Source organism: Nuphar pumila, chromosome 5 (assembly GCF_984573655.1).
Source record: "Nuphar pumila chromosome 5, dmNupPumi1.hap1.1, whole genome shotgun sequence".
NCBI classification, from domain to species: Eukaryota; Viridiplantae; Streptophyta; class Magnoliopsida; order Nymphaeales; family Nymphaeaceae; genus Nuphar; species Nuphar pumila.
Genome location: NC_143253.1, coordinates 123,682,876 through 123,705,762, shown reverse-complemented (window position 1 = coordinate 123,705,762; position 22,887 = coordinate 123,682,876). Strand labels below are relative to the sequence as shown.

Sequence of the window (22,887 nt, the reverse complement as noted above, 5' to 3'; positions counted from 1 at the left end):
TTTGGCGAACAAATAAGATGCCTAATGAGTGGAGGAAGAGTACTTTGGTGCCTTTATATAAGAATAAGGGTGATATACAAGATTGCACAAACTATCGTGGTATAAAACTCATGAGTCATACTATGAAACTTTGGGAGAGGGTGATTGAGTCTAGGTTGAGGAAGGTTGTCATGATATTGGAGAATCAATTTGGTTTTATGCCTGGAAGATCAACTATGGAAGCTATACATCTTCTTAGACAATTTATTGAAAGATATAGAGAGAGGAACAAAGATCTGCGTATGGTTTTTATTGATTTAGAGAAGGCATACGATAGAGTACCAAGGGACGTTCTCTGGTGGACAATGATGAAGAAAGGTGTTTCCCTAAAGTACATTAGTATAATTAAAGATATGTATGAAGGAGTAGTAACCAATGTCCGCACTTGTGGAGGGGTGACAACCAATTTTCCGATAACGGTTGGGTTACATCAAGGATCTGCTTTAAGCCCTTTCCTATTTGCGATAGTGATGGATGAGCTTACGAGATCAATTCAAGAAAATGTACCATGGTGTATGTTGTTTGCTGATGATATTGTTTTGATTGATGAGTCTAGAGTTGGGGTTAATGCTAAGTTAGAATCATGGAGACAAACATTGGAAGCTAGAGGTTTTAAGTTGAGTAAGAGTAAGACTGAATATATGGAATGTCGGTTTAGTAAGCAACGAAGTAGTGATGGGAGTGTAGTGAAGCTTGGTGAGCAAGAAATACCGGTGAATGATTATTTCAAATATTTGGGATCCATCATTCAAAAGTATGGAGAAATTGATGGAGATGTAAATCATAGGATAAAGGTTGGGTGGATGAAATGGAAAAGTGCAACTGGAGTGTTGTGCGATCGTAGAATGCCTTTGCGGTTGAAGGAAAAGTTTTATAGGACGACTATTAGACCCGCTTTACTATATGGTACAAAATGTTGGGCTGCCAAGAGACATCATATTAAAAAAATGAGTGTAGCTGAGATGCAGATGCTTAGATGGATGTGTGGAAATACAATAAAAGATAAGATTGGGAATGAGGAGATACGTAAGAAGGTAGGTGTTGCACCCATTGAAAATAAGATGCGAGAGAATCGTTTACGGTGGTTTGGACATATTCGGCGAAGGCCTAATGATGCTCAAGTTAGAAGGTTGGAGAAATGGGAAAATATATTAGTTAAAAGAGGTCGGGGTAGGCCTAGGAAGACTTGGATGGAGATGATAGGAAAGGATATGAATGCTTTGAACCTCACCGAGGACATGGCATTGGATAGAAATGATTGGAGGAAAAGGATTCATGTGGAAGACCCAAAATGAATTTCTTTTTTGGTTCATATCGCTGACCCCAATTGTTTTGGGATGAAGGCGTAGTTGTTGTTGTTTGTTGTATTCAACCTTACCTCATCAGATCTGGTTTTAGATTTGAATAATATGTTTGCATTTGGGAATCATATTTTGATTTGACAAGTCTGCTTGAGTCTGACCCATTTGCACCCCAATTCTGAACCCTACTATCAGGTTCATACCTGGGTCCCATCGAACTCACTATAAGAAAAACACACATCCATCCTATAAGGATTACATAAACCATACCTAGTTCATACTTGGTAAAATAATATATATTTTTATCTTTTTTACATTGAAGATTTGCTGATATTAATTGAAAATCAAATTGGGCCAAAGTCGGGCATGAAATTTCACAAACCATATCTGGGTCCACCATATACTAATCGAACCCTTTAGATCCGACCCTAATTCTAATCACACTAATTAGACTTCCTTATTTATCACCAAACCCTGACGATATCAGGTTCAGTGCGGATTGAGTCCGGGTCAAATCTACCCATTGACATCCCTACTGAGTCACTCCAACAGACAGGGCGGAGCCCTCATGGGAACTAACGAGTAACGGCCACCTTATTTAGAAATAATGTATTAAATCCAAACCTAGGTCCAATCAAAATCCGATCCATTTTAGCACCCCAAGTTGGGGGCGGACCAGAGAAGCCGCCCCTCCCCTCCAAAGCGTGAGCTCACCTCCGATAAACCCAAACGAGCGCCGAAGCTCTCCCTTCTCCCACCACCCTCAAAAGCACGGACCAGAAACAGAGGAGAGACGTCATCATCATCACCATCTCTCTCTCTCTCTCTCTCCGGAACGAAGCGAAAATGAAGGTACCAATGGGGCCTCCACCTCCCAGAAGCCCTGCTCCTGCAGCACCCTCAGAAGCAGAGAAGACGCCACCTTCCCTCTCTTCTCCCCACTCTCAAACCCCTCAGAACGACCCGAAAACAAAGGTAGTGCCCATGGGGCCTCCACCTCCCAGAATCCCTGTTCCCGCAGAACCAGAGGGTGCCCTTCACTCCACCACCCAAACAGATGCGCCGGAGCAGGCCCACCCTAAACCGGTCGATACCCACACCACCAAATCAGATGAAAATGCCTCAGAAATCCCCAATTCTACCGTCACCGACGAACCTTCCAAGAAGCCGCCGATAGCGGATCCGAGCGCGCAGAGCCTCGTCCCTTACTCTATCCCTTCTTGGAGCGAACCCCCTGGGAAGCCTTACTTCTTGGAGGTCCTCAAGGACGGAATCATCATTGACCACCTTGATGTGTAAGTGCAATTCTCTCTATTTTTCCTGTATTTCTGTTTTGTTGGCATATTTTTATTGTGATTAGTCCGACAATGTGTGAAACCGTGGTCTCTACAACTGATAATTAAGATGGTTGTTCTGAAATTTGTTGTGTTACCTGATGGGAGTACACAATTGTGTAATCAAGTTCTTGAAATTGATTAGAGTATTCGTGAAGTATCGAATGTTTGGTCATTTTCCTGTTTCAAAGTATAAGTGACGCCATACACCAAAATTTATTTTCACTTCCTAGATAACTTTGATTTGATAATACTCTAAGTAGTGTCAGTTTGTCTAGTATTATTCATTAAACCCCATTAATCTGATATTGTCTGCACGTATGTGACCCTACAGGATGCAGATTTTTTATTCAATCAAATGATTTTGATTTGAATATGGCATCACCAAAACATATTTCACCAACAAAACAGTTAAAAAGGAAAAAAAAGTAAAGAGCGTAGTATTCAAACCTCTCAGTTGGAGGCATGTTCGGCAAACCAATTAAGCTTACACAACATGATATGAAGTTTTCTATGTTATAAATATAATTTGCGTATTTGTTGTAGTCAAAATTGTATATTGACAAGACAAGGTCTTTGAAGATTTATGAATCAAATCTACCACTTATTTTGTTACAAGAAAAGTAGGAGATTCATCAATGTTGTTCTTGCTTTTGTGCTTCGTTTAGTATAGAAGTTTCTCTTCGTTGTTTTAAGCTTTATTATCTTCATGGCACTGCAGGTCTGGGAAAGGTGCATTCATGTTTGGGCGCATAGACCTATGCGACTTTGTACTAGAACATCCATCCATTTCAAGGTTTCATGCTGGTTCGTTTCCTCCTTTTCTTCTCCTATATAGAATAATTTGTTTCATACCTGTGTGTGTGGCTTATCTTTTTGGTACTACTGATAATGCCATAATATGTAGTAGAATAGTCGTAGTTTCAGGTGTTATTCATTGAATCAGACCCTATAAATGTATTTACTGTGGGTGGTTAACTAAAATAATCGTTAAATCTAATTGTTCTGATACCAAACTTTTTCTACAGCAAAACTTTGTTGAATTATGGTCCATTTATTTTTAGATTCCTCTGGGAGCTTTCTAAACATCAAAATCACCTAAGTTAATAAATGTTATCCACTAAAGAAAAAGCTATAGAGGTTACATCTATTTATTAGAAATTCTATTGGGATATCAGATACTATGCTACTATTATAGTACCAAAGAGGAGCCCATGTGTATGTGTGCACTGCATGCATTTAGGCAACTGTTTTAGGATGTTCAAAAGGTGGAATATCCTCTCTCTCTCTCTCGTTATTAGATGACACTAAGGTGACTCATGATCATGATGATGGAATTTTCGTCAGCATGCAGCAGTTTGTGCCCCAACGACACATCTTGTTTCTGACTGCACTGTATAATGTGGACATGGATCTGTTTGAGAGATTTAAAATCGGTGCAGTTTTGGAGCAGTTGTTTCAGATCACGAATCTCATGACAAACAGTAGTGAAGTGAACCAATGGGCTCCTGTTGAATATTGTTAGCATTGAAACCATCTCTTGATTACGGTAGGATTACCCGGCCATGATTCACACCCATGCTTGGTTCATCCAACTTACATTAATAACCAAGTGACATCCATAAACAGTGATTTATCATCTAGACTTGAGGTTTGAGAAGCCACTTATAATAGGCTTTAACCCAACTTACCTAATCAACATATTGTTCTCTTCAAAGGAACTAAATTCAAAGTACACCACTTTCTAAATTGTAGTGCATCATTTTTTCTTTTTTCTTTTTAAAATGCATGCGTTTTTTAGCATTTGAATACAATCCATGACAAGATTTTTCGTAATCTCAAAGAGATGACCCTCACAACAACGAGAAATATGAACAACATTACAGAAGTTCTTTCTTGAAATGGTAATCTCTTCATTTTGCCAAGAATACAATCTTCACAAGTAAAGTTTTCAGAATTATAAAATTTTTCTAATCTTGAAAAATACTGAATTTTGGATACATTAGGATGACTAAGTCTTTTATGCCACAAATCCAAATCTAATTTCTGAACATTACAACAAAAAACATTATTGTATATTTCCAAAAAATCCGTGTAGTACAAGTATCCTTGTCCATGACTTTCCCCAATCAGCTTCTCTGATTGAAGATCCTGCATACAACAACCATTATAGGAGAAGAAAACATTGCATCTATGGTCAGATATTTGAGAAAAAGACAACAACAACAACAACAACAACAACAACAACAACTACGCCTTCATCCCAAAACAATTGGGGTCAGCGATATGAACCAAAAAAGAAATTCATTTTGGGTCTTCCACATGAATCATTTTCCTCCAATCATTTCTATCCAATGCCATGTCCTCGGTGAGGTTCAAAACATTCATATCCTTTCCTATCATCTCCATCCAAGTCTTCCTAGGCCTACCCCGACCTCTTTTAACTAATATATTTTCCCATTTCTCCAACCTTCTAACTGGAGCATCATTAGGCCTTCGCTGAATATGTCCAAACCACCGTAAACGATTCTCTCGCATCTTATTTTCAATGGGTGCAACACCTACCTTCTTACGTATCTCCTCGTTCCGAATCTTATCTTTTATTGTATTTCCACACATCCATCTAAGCATCCGCATCTCAGCTACACTCATTTTTTGAATATGATGTCTCTTGGCAGCCCAACATTCCGTACCATATAGTAAAGCGGGTCTAATAGTCGTCCTATAAAACTTTCCCTCCAACCGCAATGGCATTCTACGATCGCACAGCACTCCAGTTGCACTTTTCCATTTCATCCACCCAACCTTTATCCTATGATTTACATCTCCATCAATTTCTCCATACTTTTGAATAATGGATCCTAAATATTTGAAATAATCATTCACCGGTATTTCTTGCTCACCAAGCTTCACTACACTCCCATCACTACTTCGTTGCTTACTAAACCGACATTCCATATATTCAGTCTTACTCTTACTCAACTTAAAACCTCTAGCTTCCAATGTTTGTCTTCATAATTCTAACTTAGCATTAACCCCAGCTCTAGACTCATCAATCAAAACAATATCATCAGCAAACAACATACACCACAGTACATTTTCTTGAATTGATCTCGTAAGCTCATCCATCACTATCGCAAATAGGAAAGGGCTTAAAGCAGATCCTTGATGTAACCCAACCGTTATCGGAAAATTGGTTGTCACCCCTCCACAAGTGCGGACATTGGTTACTACTCCTTCATACATATCTTTAATTATACTAATGTACTTTAGGGAAACACCTTTCTTCATCATTGTCCACCAGAGAACGTCCCTAGGTACTCTATCGTATGCCTTCTCTAAATCAATAAAAACCATATGCAAATCTTTGTTCCTCTCTCTATATCTTTCAATAAGTTGTCTAAGAAGACATATAGCTTCCATAGTTGATCTTCCAGGCATAAAACCAAATTGATTCTCCGATATCGTGACAACCTTCCTCAACCTAGACTCAATCACCCTCTCCCAAAGTTTCATAGTATGACTCATGAGTTTTATACCCCGATAGTTTGTGCAATCTTGTATATCACCCTTATTCTTATATAAAGGCACCAAAGTACTCTTCCTCCACTCATTAGGCATCTTATTTGTTCGCCAAATCAAATTAAAAAGATTTGTCAACCATTCTAAACCTTTCTCTCCCAAGCATTTCCAAGCCTCGATAGGTATACCATCTGGGCCAACTGCCCTTCTTGATTTCATTTTCTTCAAAGCCTCTGCAATTTCTTTCTTTTGAATCTTGCGCATGAAGTCACGATTTATCTCATGAAAAGGAATGGAGAAGTCTCCAAGATCTTGAGCATGACTATCATTAAATAGCTTATCAAAATAATCTTTCCATCTTTCCTTAATCTCCTCATCTTTGACTAAAACCCTTTGCGTTTCATCTTTGATACATCTAACCATACCCAAATCCTTCGATTTCCTATCTCTCATCTTTGCAAGCCTATAAATATCCTTCTCGCCTTCTTTGGTATCCAACTTGTCATAAACCTCCTTATATACCTTAGCCCTCGCGTTTCGAACAACTTTTTTAGCTTCCTTCTTTACTATCATATACTTCTCCAAATTCTCATTATCACGACTCTTACTTAGATTTCTATAACACTCTCTTTTGACCTTAATAGCTAATTTGACATCCTCGTTCCACCATGATGTATCCTTACCTAGTGGTGCACCGCCTTTAGACTCACCCAATACCTCCTTAGCCACTTTTCTCATGCCACCCGCTATCTTATTTCACATTGATTCTGAATCCTCCTTGAGACACCAATCAACTTCCTTAACTACCTGCTCTACAAACATACCTTTTTTAGCTCCTTTCAGTGCCCACCACTTAATTCTAGGATCTATCCTATGTCTATCCCTTTTGCAACATTGTCTAATTCTAAGATCTAAAATTAAGACTCTATGTTGTGTAGCTACACTTTCTCCTGGTATAACCTTACAATCGATGCAACAACCCCTATCTCTCTTTCTAAGTAGGAAAAAATCTATCTGACTCGTATTAACCCCACTTTTAAATGTTACTAGGTGAGACTCCCTCTTCCTAAACCAAGTGTTTGCTAAGATCATATCATAGGACAAACAAAAATCTAAAATCCTTTCTCCACTTTCATTTCTTTCGCCTATACCATAGCCTCTATGGATACTCTCAAATCCATCCCTACTAATGCCTACATGTCCATTAAGGTCACCGCCGATGAAAAGCTTTTCTCCATAAGGTATCCCTTGTACTACTCCATCTAAATCTTCCCAAAATTGATGCTTAATGAAATCATCTAAACCTACTTGAGGTGCATAAACACTAATAATATTAATAATATCCGTACCTAATACTAATTTAATAAGTAAAATTCTATCACCCTTCCTACGGACCTCAACTACATTATCTATAAACTGACGACTCATAACAATCCCTACTCCATTCCTATTCCTATTTATTCCTGTATACCAAATCTTATATCCCCAAGGTTCTATCACTTTTGCTTTCTCACCTACCCATTTGGTCTCTTGAAGACATAAAATATCAATCTTTCTCCTACACATAACATCTACTAACTCTACCAACTTACCAGTTAAAGACCCTATGTTCCAAGTGGCTAACCTAATTTTATGGTCTTGGACTAACTTCTTTACCCCCACCCGTCCAACAAAGTGAGGGAACCCTTGCCTATTTGACACCACACCCGGGCGCCGGTGTGACGCGTCGCTTCTGGGCGACGACCTAGCAACCCTTGCCCATTTATCACTGCCGCCGGGCCTAGAGAGTACAGCGCGTCGCTCAGTAGGGAACGCCCCAACGAAATATATTTGAGAAAAAGACAAAAGATTTAAATTTAATTTAGGAATATACCTAATTTTTGAAATAAAATTTATTTTTGAATTTTGAGAAATATTTTTGAAATTTTCTACTATTTTTATCTCAAGAATTTTTCTACTCTTTTTATCCTAAGAAATTTTCTACTCTTGAATTATGACATTCGGATAAAATATCACCATTTGGTGTCATATGAAACAAGACAATGGAGTTAAGAAGCCAAAGAGATTTACCAGGATCAGAGAAGTATGAAACCATGACTCCAGTCGATAAAGACGCTCCTTTAAAGAGAGGTTGAAAAGCCTCCATTAGTTGAGTCAAGGTCATGTTCCTAATAAATGAATCTTGTATGGTTCTAACATCATTTGACTCTTATGGAGGACCAACAAAGGCAACCTTATTCTCGTATGTCCTTTTTAACTTAGGACAATACGTTTTGATATGAACCGATTCATGACATTAATGACAAATAAATTTTTTTTCTCATGCTCATTGCCTTGTTTTCGATAATTGTCATTGCTTTGCTTTCTATAATGAGGTGGTTTATAGGCATGAATATAGTTTTTTGGCCTAAATACGACTAGTACCGAGTCATCATCACTTTTTGTAGTCCACCTTTTAAGCCTATTTTCTTTAATGCTTAATTCATGAATTGTGTTCTCAATAGAAGAAACTTTCCCTCTATGAAGAAGGGCTGATTTTGTGGACTCAAATTCCAATCTTAGACCATTCATAGAAATATTCTACATCCATTTGCTTTTGACCGAGTCATTATCCTCGAGACAATGCCATCTTGGTTCAAGAAGAATCAACTCTTCCCAAAGATCGGATATAGAATTCTCTAATTCTTCTATCCCCTTGAGTCAATCTAAATTTTATCTTGTAAGTTGCACACATGTGCAATACCCTTAAGGAAATACATTTTCTTGAGCTATTCCCAAGCTTTATTTGCATGCTCAAATTTTGCAAGACTTGAGAATTTCTTGATATTGACACTACTAATAAGCCAAGACATGATCTTGACATGTCCCATCCTTCATTCCTTCCATTTTTTCTCATAAGTAGCAACATCTTTAGTTTTCTCACCCTACATAAGAGGATCTTCATTCTCTTTCTCTACCTTAGTGAAAACTAATTTGAGCTTCAGATCGGATCCATCCACTAGTCCTCACAACCCTTTCTCCCAAATATGGTGCTTCATAATTGAAGACCATGTTACATAGTTAGAATCATTAAGTTTCATGGGCATAATGGTGACACTTTCTTTGTCATCCATTTTACAAGGGTGATATATACAAGGTTTTAAAACCCGTGACTCGGAACTCGACTCGTTCTTTATTGACTCGTGACTCGGCGGGTCAACTTGGTGACTCGGACCGGGTTTTGTTAACTTTTGATTTTAAAAGAAAAACAATATATAATTTGTCTGAAACCATGTTTTTGAGTAAATATAGTCTCCAAATGTCTGTAAGAATATAAAAACAACTGCAAAGAGCTATAGAGGTTTGCTTGAATAATTGAATTTGATATTTATACAAGCACTTTGACTAATTCATGACTTGAATTAGAGGATTTGGTCACCATGAGTTCAGTCTGCTACTACCTAAGGTTCCTAAAATGGCCAATCATATATGCTAGCTTGTTTTAAAAGTTTTAATTCCCTCTCTAACAAATCCATAAATGTAAAACAAGGATATATGTGCATATTGAAAGTTTACAAAATGCCCAATATCAACATAAATAAGCAATTTTCTCATGTATAAAACTATGCAGGAAATATATTAATGGCACAACTATAAAAAGACTACTAATATTTGAATATGTACAATGCTTGTTCACATAACAAATGGATGATGAAACCTAAATGTGACTTCCCATAGGCACAGTTGACCCGCCATATATAGTGAGAATCATTTCTTTAAAATATTTTGCTAGAATAAGTTGATAACACAGGGTGAACAGTAGTTCGAACAACATGGCGATTTTATTCTATGGATTTAAATGCTTTTTTATCTTTAAATGATTTTTATTTTCTTTTTTATACAAAATCTGGGAGTAACCCTTGTTAAAATATATGTACTTATATATTTCGAAACTGTAATTTGAAACTCAAAAAACAAATTTCAAACATCCCAAAACTCGCCCGAGTCAGGCCGAGTCAAGCCGAGTCAGGCCGAGTCAAGCCCGAGTTTTGGCAAACCGAGTTTGCCTTGCCGGGTTGACTCGCTGGAGGGGCGAGCAGAGCAGAGTCAACGAGTTGACTCGGCGAGTTTTAAAACACTGGATATATATATAAAGAGAATGAGTGAAAAAAAATATGGAGAAGGATAAAAAGAAACAAGTACAATCACTCTTCCAAAATTTTTGAAGTAGAGGCAACACCATCTAACACCAACAATGGATCACACAAACACTTAGATTTGAATCTTCAAGTGTACAACCACGATCCCACGAACATCAACAAGGAATTTAGAATCACCAAGATACCAAGAAAGAAAATGAGAGCCTCCAACAAAGGCCACCAAAACACCAAAGTGGATACACAAAAGAGTCACAAAAGGGCTCACTCACAAAACCCACAAAAGGCACACAAAAAATGCTCACAAATATAAAAATAATATGTTATTGATGTTCAAAATATGCAAGAAGCATTTCATTGAGGGAGGGGGTTCACCCCTATTTATATACATGGGAACACAATAGCTCCAACAGCTCTATTCACTAGTCAACTTCATGTTTGACTAGTTAAAAAATAACTAAAAGAAAATATAGTTACAATAATAACTATATATATACATATGTATATGTGTATATAATACATATACATACATTGGTATGTATGCATATAAATATACACACATATATATTACATACATCTACAATATATGTACGGATATATACAATTTAACAACATGAGCCAACATTGTCATCATTATAAGTAGGGGTGGCAATCGGGTCGGGTTGGCGGGTCGTGTCAGCGGGTCAACATACCTCAACACGAACCCGACCCATTTATTAAACGGGTAACCCAACACGACCCGGTTAACCCGTTTAATAAACGGGTTGGGTCGGGTAAACGGGTTGGGGGGCGGGTCAGGGTCGGGTAAACGGGTTGGCGGGCGGGTTCGGGTAAACAGGTTGACCTACTTGCCTAACCCGTTTATTAAACGGGTCAGCCGGGTTGGCATATACCCCTAACACGAACCCGACCCGTTTAATAAACAGGTTAGGCGGGTCAACCCGTTTATGACACGAACCTGTTTAAGCCAAACCCGAACCCGCCTAAGAAGCGGGTTGGCGGGTCATGTCAGATTTTGCCACCCCTAATTATAAGGTCCTTGACATCTTTTTCATGTACTTGTGTTGCTGGTGTTCCCTTCTGTTGATTTGAAATGTATGAGCATACATCAATTGCGAGAGATTGTAGCTAATTCATTTTCTAGCTTTCGTGTTGTTATTCATGCCTGATAAAACTCATATGAATTTGGTTTCTTTAAAATACTTAATGCAATATATATATATATATATATATATATATATATATATATATATATATATATATATATATATATATATATATATATATATATATATATATATATATATATATATAGATAGATTGGTGGGTGTACACCAGGTTTTCATGTGCACCCTTGTCTACCCACCCTAGACAGTCCAATCAAATGATCGGATGGTCGAAAAGCCCTTCAAATATGCACACACACATACACAGTTATAAGTATCAATTACAAACAGTGACAACATTTTGAGGGCTGTAAGTGTTCTCTAACTATGAGATGATATCTTGATTGATAATGCTTTAAAAATTGGATGGATTAGCATTCGTGAGATTAGTGGAGGTGAAAGCATTGTCTTACTTTTGTCCTTTCAAAACAAACTTTTTATGATTTCCTATAAAAACTTATGCAAGAACAACATCCTGATTAATTTCATCTTTGTGCTTTAGTTCTTCAATATAAGGTCAATGGAGATGCATTCCTCTATGATCTTGGTAGTACCCATGGTACTTTTATCAACAAGGGTCAGGTATGCAAGATCTTTGGATATTTTGCTTTATTTACATTCTATATATGTAATTTTGCCATAATATATTTCCTTTTATGTATATATCCAGTTTTGCAAATGATGAAATTTAATGTGGGTAGCTTGTATGTGGTTTATTGGAACTAGCCAACATACCATTCAGATTCATAGTGCTCAAATTAGTAAAACTCTCATATAAGTTTTTTTTTTCAATGTACCATTTTTATGCAAACAAGAATTTTTTGACCAATAGTAAGGTATAGTCAGACTAGTTGCTGCTTTAGGAACTTTTGTAAGGTAACTACGGGAATTGGACCTTGAATCCTTGCTTGGAGATGTTGATTAACAGCATTCAGCTACTGTTTTCTTAGTAGTAAAAAATGTTGATTTTTTCCATAAACTTCTATGCTCTTCCACATGAAGACATTTAACATGGTTATCATGATCCAGTAATCTTCTATCATTTCTCATGATCACCTAGGAGCCTTTTTCTTGTTGAGACCTTTGGATCTTATCTGTTCACCACATCTTTTTGCAATATTCTTTTTCCTGAGTATGAATCTGTCACATACCCCACACTTCTTTTTCTTGCCTCTTTTTTCATCAATTCTGTGTTTTCTCTTTGTCTACTAAGGATCTAAGGAAGTTCACCCAACAGCATCAAAATCATCAATTAATCTCAATACTGATTCTTCTAAACAATTCCTATCATCAACACAAGATACATCATAGCAATATTGGTAGGCAAAATAACATGGTTTTGACTTGTGTTTCTAGATTTCACATTTGTTTCAAATGTTGTATGCAATCTATTAGAAAAAAATCATGAACAAGATATACTTTAGAACCATATCTTTCAACCCATGATCCAAGTCTGCTCTTACACGTTTGCTGTAATATCATAAATCATATGCTATGTCACACAATGAGTAAACATCGAATATTTCTATGATGTCGTGGTCTTCTTATGTAAGACTTGCTGGTGTGGAGATTGATCTCTCCTGATGGCGTGTGCATTAATGGTGAACTCACTGCAAACAAGCTTGTGATGCTCTAACATAATGATGTTGCCAAGGTTGCACATTTCTTTTAGTTGTGGACCTCGGTAGGCTGTTGGCCGATTATTCTATGTGAATCAGATTGTACTGGAACAGAAAATGTTTTTCTGGAGGATTTTTATTATCTCCTGGCTTCCTACTTTCAATGAGCTCTTGGTTAGGACCACGGTTGCTAGACTAGGAAGCGGAAGCGAGAAATGATACGGGAAGCGAGAAGCGAAGCATTTGAAAATGTATAGGAAGCGGGAAGCGAGGAATAAAAAAAACAATATAAGAATTGAATGAGAATCAAAATGGAACACAAATAAAAACTAAAATAAAAGTGACTATTCTTAAATTTCATAATTTTTTAGTGTAAGAATTAAATTTTTAACAAAATATAAAAATGATGACTGCCAATTTAGAAAAAGCACATGGAAGTGAGTGAGAAGCGTGAGAAAACACACATAAAAAACAAGAAAAGTAGAGTGAGAGAACATATAAGAAGAATGGATGAAGCGCATGAAAAGTAAAGGAGAAGCATGGGAGAATCGAGATTCTCATGAAGTTTTGGAAGCGAAGAATATCGCGCTTCCAAAGCGAGTTTCTAGGAAGCGGGCTTCCCACCTATCTAAGAAGTTTTTGGTAACTCTGGTTAGGACCCACTCTTTGCCTGTTAATTTTGTTATGAGCATGTCATTTCCATATGAAAGGTTGATGTTGACAAAAATCTGTACTTGTTTTAAATGGTGAATGCCATTGGTTAAATCAGTTGAAACCACATTGTTGGTTTTATGGACTATGATGTGCTTTCAGAAAGGTATCTGATTATAGAATGCAGTTTTATGCACTCCAGGGATAAATTTGTATCTTTTATCCTTCTGGTTCATACTACAATACCTTTTTTATACCATTGCAGTAGGCTTGTTCTCCAAGCTATGGTTGTCAGATTCATGAGTCATGGGTTGCAAATATCCAGGATTCATCTGCTAACATGTAAAATTGTCGATCATGCTTGTGCATGCATAAATGTCACCTTGTGCAAGTGTCGTCGAGTTGTTAGACCATATGTGGCATTATGGCCATGTCAAGGTTCTAATCTGCTCCCCACCAATGCAAGAACATGGCCCATGATATGCATTTAAAGGAATGTGTCCATGTCATGCATCCATTTGTTGGGCACTGTGACATATTCTTGTGCACATGCATGCATTTTAGCAAAGCTAAAATTTAGTCCACTCCCATTCATTTGAAACCTTGTCTCACAATATCTACAAAGATAATTTTTTATGTAAGCCATGATTCACCTAATTTGCTTGATTTGGAGGACCATTTCACCACAATCTTGGATGTTGGGCCATTGCTCACCAATTATGTCTCAAAAGTAGATAATTTTGTCATTTATGTAACAAGTATCGGTGTTAGATTGAAAAGCAGTGATTGCGATTCCAAGACTGCATAAATGTGTGGTCAGAACATTGTGGTTGATCTATTAAGATTTGAGATGCAAAGAAAGAATGTACTATCGTGTGTTTTTATATTATGCTAGACTTAGAAATTCTGAAAAATTTGGCTAAGTGTTGTATAAATATCGGTAAAACACTCGATACTAGGTGACGACATGTGAATCCGGGCTTGGCTCAGGTCTCATCAACGAGACCTAAACGAGCCAATTAAAAGGTGATAAAAACTTTTATTTTCAACCTTAAAAATCAAGCGAAATTTGGGTTAAATTTAGGCAAAATTTGGAGGCGAAAATTGAATTATACATCATTAGATGCGCCTCGAAATTCTGAGTTCAACGTTATTTGATTTTTCTGAATTTGGGTTACGATTGGCCCGAAAATCACATTTTTTTTAAAAAGGCCCTCTTCGATGGGACCAGGTCTGGATTGGATCAGACCAAATTCGATCCATATGATCCATGTTAATATGGATCTGGACTTAGTCTAAGACCCATATTAATTAGGTTATGATCCAACTTAGGATCCATATGGATTTTGAATATGGATTTGGATCTTGGATTCAGATCCATATTCAAAATCCAGTTCCAACCAAATTAAAGTTGTAAAATCAATTTAAAGATTTAATTTGAAGATATTTAATGTTAAAAAAGCTCCTAGGGGATAAGACACCCTTTGAATTTTTTTGAGTAATTATTAAATAATAAATAATAAATAAATAATTATTTTAATATTAAAATTAATAAATGCCGAAATTTATTAGATGAGGTAGTTAACTAATTAGGGTTTCTAGAAGAACCCATAGTTACCATGAGATAAAAAAGTGAAAAGAAGGTAAGTATTAAAGGATAATGAAAGAAGAAAGAAGTTGAAAAAAAATCAACAAAAAGGGAAAGTTAAGGAAAAGTAGGAAAGTGAGATTGGAAAATTCTATCTCCAGCACCTCTGCCCCCCCTATGAGAAACCCTAGACGGGGCATCACCCTTTAGGGACTCCTCTATTATATAAACTAAAAAAAAAAGACGAGCGAAAGAAAGAAAGAGGAAAATGAGAGAGAGAAAGAGAGGAGGAAAGGAAAAGAAGGAGAAGATCCATCTCCTTCTCCGGTCATCCGACGATTTCTCCGATCTTTTTCTAATTCCAACTAAGGTACGGGTTTCTCTCTCGGTTCGAACGGGAAGAAATAGTGTAAGCGAATTCTATGTAATGTTTTTGGTGGAAAAGGAAAAGAATGAACGAATGAGAATCCGATTTAGAATATGTATATATGTATGTATATACATAACGTTACAATGGTTATATATATATATAAATAAAATTTAGAATGGAATTGTCCAGGCTATTTGATTTTTGTGCACATAGTGACCTGTCCCACTATTGAAAAGGATGGATTTGTCCAATTGTGTGTGTGGACAAATCTGGATAGATCTGCCGATTTTCATGGGGTGCACAGATCTGGTCCAGATATGCTGAAATATATATTTTTTCTATGCGATTCGGACCATACTGTGTTCAAGCTCAGTTGACTTGAATTAGATTTGTCAAGTGAGGAAACACTTATGCTGGATTTCCCTGTAAATAGTCATTAGTACAAGAACATAATATGTATAGTTCATTTTTTTGTATTTTTTTTAGAGAGTAACCAAGTAAATTTATGGATTATTGTTCATGCTTAATAATATACCATTTTGATTATCCTGGCTACCTTGAAATTATATAGATCCAAATGGGAACTTGAGCCAGCCTGGGTCTGATATGAAAATTTCACACCAATCCCGACTCCCTATGCTATTGGACTATATATATATATCAGACCTGAATTCTGATAGAGTCTGTTATTATCTGTAAACCCTAACCTGGTAGGGTTCGGTACTGGCCAGATCTGGGTCAGATCCGCCCCATTGACAGTCATACTTATACATATTCAAGATTTAATTTATCTATGTAGAAATTGTTTCAGATTTATACAGCAGCTCAGATTCTTAAAAGTAAGATGTCAATGTGAGTACTTCAGTTCAGATCTTGTGTAAATTAGAATAAATATCTGAGATTGTTTTTGCATTTTTTTTGTTGTTTTACCTTATTCTCCACTGTCATATACACTCTTAGCTGGGTGTAGCTGTAACGCCCCAAAATCGTGGACTTGAAACCTTTTATGAAAAAGGTTGAAAGCTTTGAAATTGATTATTTATCAGAGTTCGAAACTGGAGTTCAGCGGAAAATCATGTTTAAAATAGCAAGTCTCTAAACTTTGGGCGCATTACAACACAAATGCAATCTTCTCCTTATAAACCAATTTGCAACTCGAATATATATTTTATTGAAATGAAAAGAAGAACTACGTTTTGGTAATACAATTTTAGTAATCTAGAGTTCTAATCAGAATAAATACTTTCAAAGAAACTTTATATCACATTTACCAAAAGTGTCCCTAGGAGCGCAACGTCAGGAAAGGGGTCTCACCTTGAACGCATCACGTTATCGTGCCATCGCAAGCTGTATAACCTGTTCACCACCTGCCCATGAAATGGGTCAGTCTCACAATAGACTACTAGGAGTGCAAAATACAAGAAAAAACAAAGCCTGCAATAAGTAAGATAATCGCTAGATCAAACAGGAAAAGCAAGACTAGCAGATCTGACAAAACATGTTGTGGAGTGAGCAAAGCTCTAGTAAAGCAAACAGCTAAATACAAGAGCAGTGAGGACCATAGTACTAAACAAGCAACTATAGCAGTCCAACAGATACTAGAGGTGAAGAGTGACTAACTCTATCCACCAGTCAAACAAAGCAACTGAATAAGACAAACATTCATAACAATGCTCGCCATACATACAATTACCATTAGATGACTCAGTCCATCGGCAAGTAACTACATTAATCGTAAGGCACAAGCTATTGCATCACAAACAATTCGTAAGTTACACATGATAAGCAATCATACGGTAGCAGTTATATCACAATATGTAACAACTAGCATAATGCTAGTATTATAAGTAATTGACTAGTATGAGAAACTAGTTATTACTTAGCAAAGAACTGCGTAAGCAGTTTAACCAACTAGAGTAATGCCTCGACAGACATACATAGCTCAACGAATAGTGTACCGAACTACCGAGCTAACAAGCAAGCAATCAATTCACGTCACAACACGAATATCTCATAATCATGTGTGTGAGTTATATCTTGTCTCATTATGAGTAGGCCGTTGTGGGTACACATAAGGCAAAAATGTACAAACAACCGAGATCGATTCGGGGGTCCATTATGCTATATATCTTATTATACCCCGAATGACTGACTGAGTCTGCTCCTAAGGGGACGACCAGTGACCAAGAGAGTAAATCCCCAGAAGCGAACAAAGGCCCCTGGATGCGCATCCGAACTTCTGCAGAAGTGGCCTGAAGTATTTTCCCTAACCTCCGATGACTTGGGAAGCCAGACATTTGCCCGTAATAGCCATTAATGGCCTGTCCATCGGAGTTTTGTACCATCCATCATCTCTTTTGGTGAACCATCCCGAACAGACACGACGAGGGGTTTCTTAACCACCGTCCCTTTCTATATGCTCTGGCCTTTCGACTCAATCGAGCATCTTGCCTGTGAAGGCACATAATTATCATTATGTGAATTACACGAGCCATTACGCGTTCGAGGCAACCACACACCTCTCATTCTACTCACCGCAGTATGCAACATACCTATTTAAAAGTACAACCATGATGAGAGGGGTTAACTCATAATGAGGGTAGAAACATCTCTTGTGATCTCAAGCATATGCCATTGCATATTCGAGGTAGACATAGACTCATGGGCTGTCATGTGGCATTATGTGATTAAGTCTATCAACCAATCAGAGAAACAATTAAGTCTATCAACCAACCAGAGAAACAGTAAGACTTGCAAAGGTAGTACCAGAGGAAGAAGATGAAGAAGCAAAGGAAGAGCAATGACAAACTGAGTTAGAAGCTGCAACAACTGAATTTGTTGCTGCATCTTTTCTAGAATATGCAGCTTGTTGCCACCAGACTGATATGAAGGCCTCTCAACAAAAGGGACAATGGATTGAGCGCCACTATTACCATTAGAGTGACCATCCTTAAACTTGGTTTCTCTATTAGAAGATGCTACAAAGGCTCCACCTCTTTTCTTCTTCAGAATTGAACAACTGCCCTTCATATGGCCATATCCTCTACAATATTGGCATTGAATAGTGCTCATATCACTTCTACCTCCATCCCTGCCATCTCCTCTGCCACTTGATCTACCACCTAGCTGCCTTGATAATGCCATAACAGAATCACTAGATGGATAGGCTCCAAGGAACCTCATCTTGGTCTCTTCCACAGTCAGCTCAACAAGTACCTGAGTAACTATTAGAATGTGGAATATGGTATGGATATGGATCTGATAAAGGATCCATATCCATTCACGAGTTTTGCTTTAGTTGTATTATATTGTAACATGTGTTACTTATAAGGGGCACTTTTGTCCTTGTAAAAGATCATTGTAACCCTATTAAGACTAATGAAGAACTAGTGCAGCAACTAAGAAAGTTTAGGGCTGCCGATTTCTCAAGAAGAGTTCTCTCTCTCTCTCTCACGTGTTTTCTCATGGTATCAAAGCACGCTGTATTTCTGGGCGAAAAAGGACTTTCCTCAGGAACGTGAAAAGCCAAGATCTGCTGCAGCAAAAGCCAAGTCCTTCTCGTTCCTTTCAGAACTCGTGAATCTAGCGAGTTCTCCTCGTTCCTTTCAGAACTCGTGAATCAGTCTTCTTCAGCGACGTGAATTAGTTCACGTGAATCAGGTTCCAACTTCCTATTCCCCTATTCCTTTTCTGTCATCGTCAGTCACATGATTTGTCCCCTTCACCTTTTCCTTTTTCAGCAACGAATAACTATCTATATTGCAGATTTGCAATACATTCAGATTTGCTGTCTGTGTTCTAACTAATCTGAAATAAATTCAGATTTTCACTCGTTTACTGTGTTATACCCTGTTTCACGCACAACATTTTTTTTTCCCTTTATAGTTCTTCTTATTACTCGTGACTTCATCTTCTTTTCTTGATTCACACACAGCAACTGCAGGTCACTTCTTCTTCTTCATTCATTCACAGCTTACATAAAAGGCTGAGTTCATCTTCTTTTCCTAATTCACACACAGCAACTGCTGTAGCTTTTCTTATTACTCGTGACTTCATCTTCTTTTCTTGATTCACACACAACAACTGCAGGTCACTTTTTCTTCTTCATTCTTGATTCACACACAACAACTGCAGGTCACTTCTTCTTCTTCATTCATTCACAGTTTACACAAAAAGGCTGAGTTCATCTTCTTTTCCTAATTCACACACAGCAACTGCTATAGTTTTTCTTATTACTCGTGACTTCATCTTCTTTCCTTGATTCACACACATCAACTGCAGTTTATTTCTTCTGGTACCAATTTCTGTCATTGATCATAAGCTGCATCATTTTATGATAAGCAGTCCAGATTGTTTCTGTCATAAGCTGCGTCACTTTCTTCTTTGTTTTTCAGCCACATTTCTGTCATAAGCCTACAAATGGATGCTTCAGGCAATTCTGGTCTTTCCTCCAATTTCCTAGGGCAGCTAGTTTCGGAAAAACTGAATACAAATAACTATTTGACTTGGAAAAGGCAGATTACCCCTTTTATTCGCAGTCAAGATCTTTCAGGTCACTTGGATGGCTCCACTCAAATGCCTCCGGAATTTGTCACAACCGAAGAAAAAGGGGATGGAGAAATGTCAAGCACCATTCACAATCCTATATTTATTGCTTGGATGAAACGTGATCAGGCTCTCGTCGCGTATATCACTTCCACATTGTCGCAAGAAGTTTTGGTTTCTATCCCTGATGATTGCACATCTAAAGTATTGTGGGAAACTTTAGCTCAAACCTACTCTCAGATATCAGAGGCTAAGGTGTTGTTTCTCAAGCGTGAATTTCAGCTTTTAAAGAAGGGAGCAATGACCATTATTGAATTTTTAAATCAAGTCAAAAGCATCACAGATCAATTAGCCATTGTTCGATATCCAGTGTCCGATAAACAAAAGGTGCAACAAACACTGAATGCCCTGGGATCAGAATATCATGTACTTGTCACCTCTTTATTATGCTTGCCTTCGTTGCCCAATTTTGAGGAATTACGTGCTAAACTCTTCCAATACGAGATGTCTTTAAAAAGCATATCTGATGCTTCAGCAGAGCAATCATCTACGCATGAGATTCTTGTCACAGGGACGTTTGCTGATCGTGCACGAGGAGGGCGAGGCAAAGGCAAGGGAAATCCAATCCAGGGTGGACGTGGGATACTACCTACATCAAATTCTAATGCCAATTTTTCAAAGAATGTTCCCACGTACTATCAGTGCAACAAGCGAGGTCATATCAAGGCCAACTGCTGGTTCAACCCACAAAATCGGATTAGAATGCAAAACACAAAAAATGTTGGTATATCAGGAACTGCAGGTACATTTCGAGTCAGTGAAGATGCTAAGGATCTCCTTCTATCTGCTATGGCCAACTTGAATCTGAAGCAAAATGATGATGGAATATGGTATGTTGACTCTGGGGCAGCAACCCATGTCACTGGTAATGCAAGTAAGTTCTCTACTCTGACTCCCTATTTTGGAAAATCTAATATTGTAACCGGAGATGGGACTCACCACCCTATTTCAAACATAGGCAATGTCGTCATTCCTTTGTCTAAGTCATCTATTCCTTTATCTGATGTTGTTCATGCACCAAATATAAAGAAAAATATTGTATCTGTTTCTAAGCTTGTTGATTCTACCAATTCTTCTGTGGAATTTACTCCTACTTCTGTCTTTGTCAAGGATCTTCAAATGAAGGAGATGTTCGCTAAAGGAGAGCGACGTGGAGACATGTATGTCTTTAATGAAGATCCAGCTTCCAATGTCCTGAAACCCCAGTCTGATCTCGTCTCCAAAAGTGTCTTAAGTACATCCAAATGTAATAAGTCAGATCTCTGGCATTCTCGTCTTGGTCATTGTAGTCAAGTCTTTATTGAAAAGTTAGTGTCCGATGGTCTTCTTTCGGAGTCTGTTTCACCTTCATTGAGGAATAAAATATGTCCCAGTTGTCAGGTCTGCAAAAGTCATGTACTTCCTTTTCATCAAATAAATAAAAGAGCTTCTATACCCTTTAAGATAATATGTTCAGATGTTTGGGGCCCAACTCCTAATCCTTCCTCTTCTGGAAGTAAATATTATGTATCTTTTATTGACAGTTTCTCTCGTTTTACTTGGATATTCTTTATGAAACACAAATCAGAGGTCTTTTCCATTTTCCGTCACTTTCATGCCTATGTTAAAAATCAATTCTCTCAAAATATCCAAATTCTCCAATGTGATGGAGGTGGTGAGTATTCCTCTAAAGAATTTTTAGATTTTCTCCAAGATAATGAGATGCATCGTAGAGTTTCTTGCCCGTACACTCCACAACAAAATGGAATTGCTGAACGTAAACACAGACATATTGTGGAAAGTGCAATGAGTATGATGCATGAGAGTAACTTACCCATTAGTCTTTGGACTGAAGCTTTTCACACTGCTACTCATGTGATAAACCGTCTTCCTATGCCTATTCTTGAAAATCAATCTCCCTATTATGTTCTTTTTGGTGCACATCCCGATTATAATGAGTTACGAGTTTTTGGATGCACATGTTATGTTCATATTGACAAATCCATGAGGACTAAATTCCAGGACAAAGCCTTTATATGCCAATTGGTAGGTTATGCAGATGAACACAAGGGTTACAGATGCTATGATCCTGCCAATAAGAAGATTCGAATTTCCAGAAATGTTGTTTTTGATGAAAATAATTTTCTGGGAAAAGAAGCAGAGGTCAATCGTGAACCTATTGGTGCAGTTGCTAATTGGTATGATCCATGGCTTAGTGCTGAACTTATTTCACATGCTGCCGAGCATACTATTCTGTCTCCTTAAAGCATACATGGTGAGACAGTTTCAGATTATGCATCACAAGCAGAGTGTCTGAGATACAAAGGAAATGTGTATACCAGGAGATCTAGAGAGCAAACGAATGTACCTGCTGAAGAACACATTGCATTGCCTAATGACAGAGAAGCACCAAGAAGATCAGGCAGGATAAGGCATCCTATTAAAAAGTGGGTTAGTTATGACAACTTTTCTATGGACTTTCAGATTTTTCTATCCCAGATTGAAAAACATGATGAACCACTTGGTTTTCATCAAGCTATCCAATCCAACAAATGGATTGAAGCGATGAATGAGGAG

At 37.5% G+C, this 22,887-nt stretch overlaps 1 protein-coding gene across 1 annotated transcript in view; it reads left to right on the top strand.

Annotated features, from left to right (window-relative positions):
• Positions 1–2,006: 2,006 nt before the first annotated feature.
• The window catches only part of LOC149838510 (SMAD/FHA domain-containing protein), a 66,452-nt gene continuing 45,571 nt past the window's right edge, over positions 2,007–22,887 (top strand). The window contains exons 1-3 of the mRNA XM_090006632.1: positions 2,007–2,635; positions 3,396–3,481; positions 12,001–12,080. Of these exons, the coding sequence (XP_089862758.1) occupies positions 2,187–2,635; positions 3,396–3,481; positions 12,001–12,080 (615 nt within the window). The 5' untranslated portion in view covers positions 2,007–2,186. The remainder of the gene's footprint in view (positions 2,636–3,395; positions 3,482–12,000; positions 12,081–22,887) is intronic.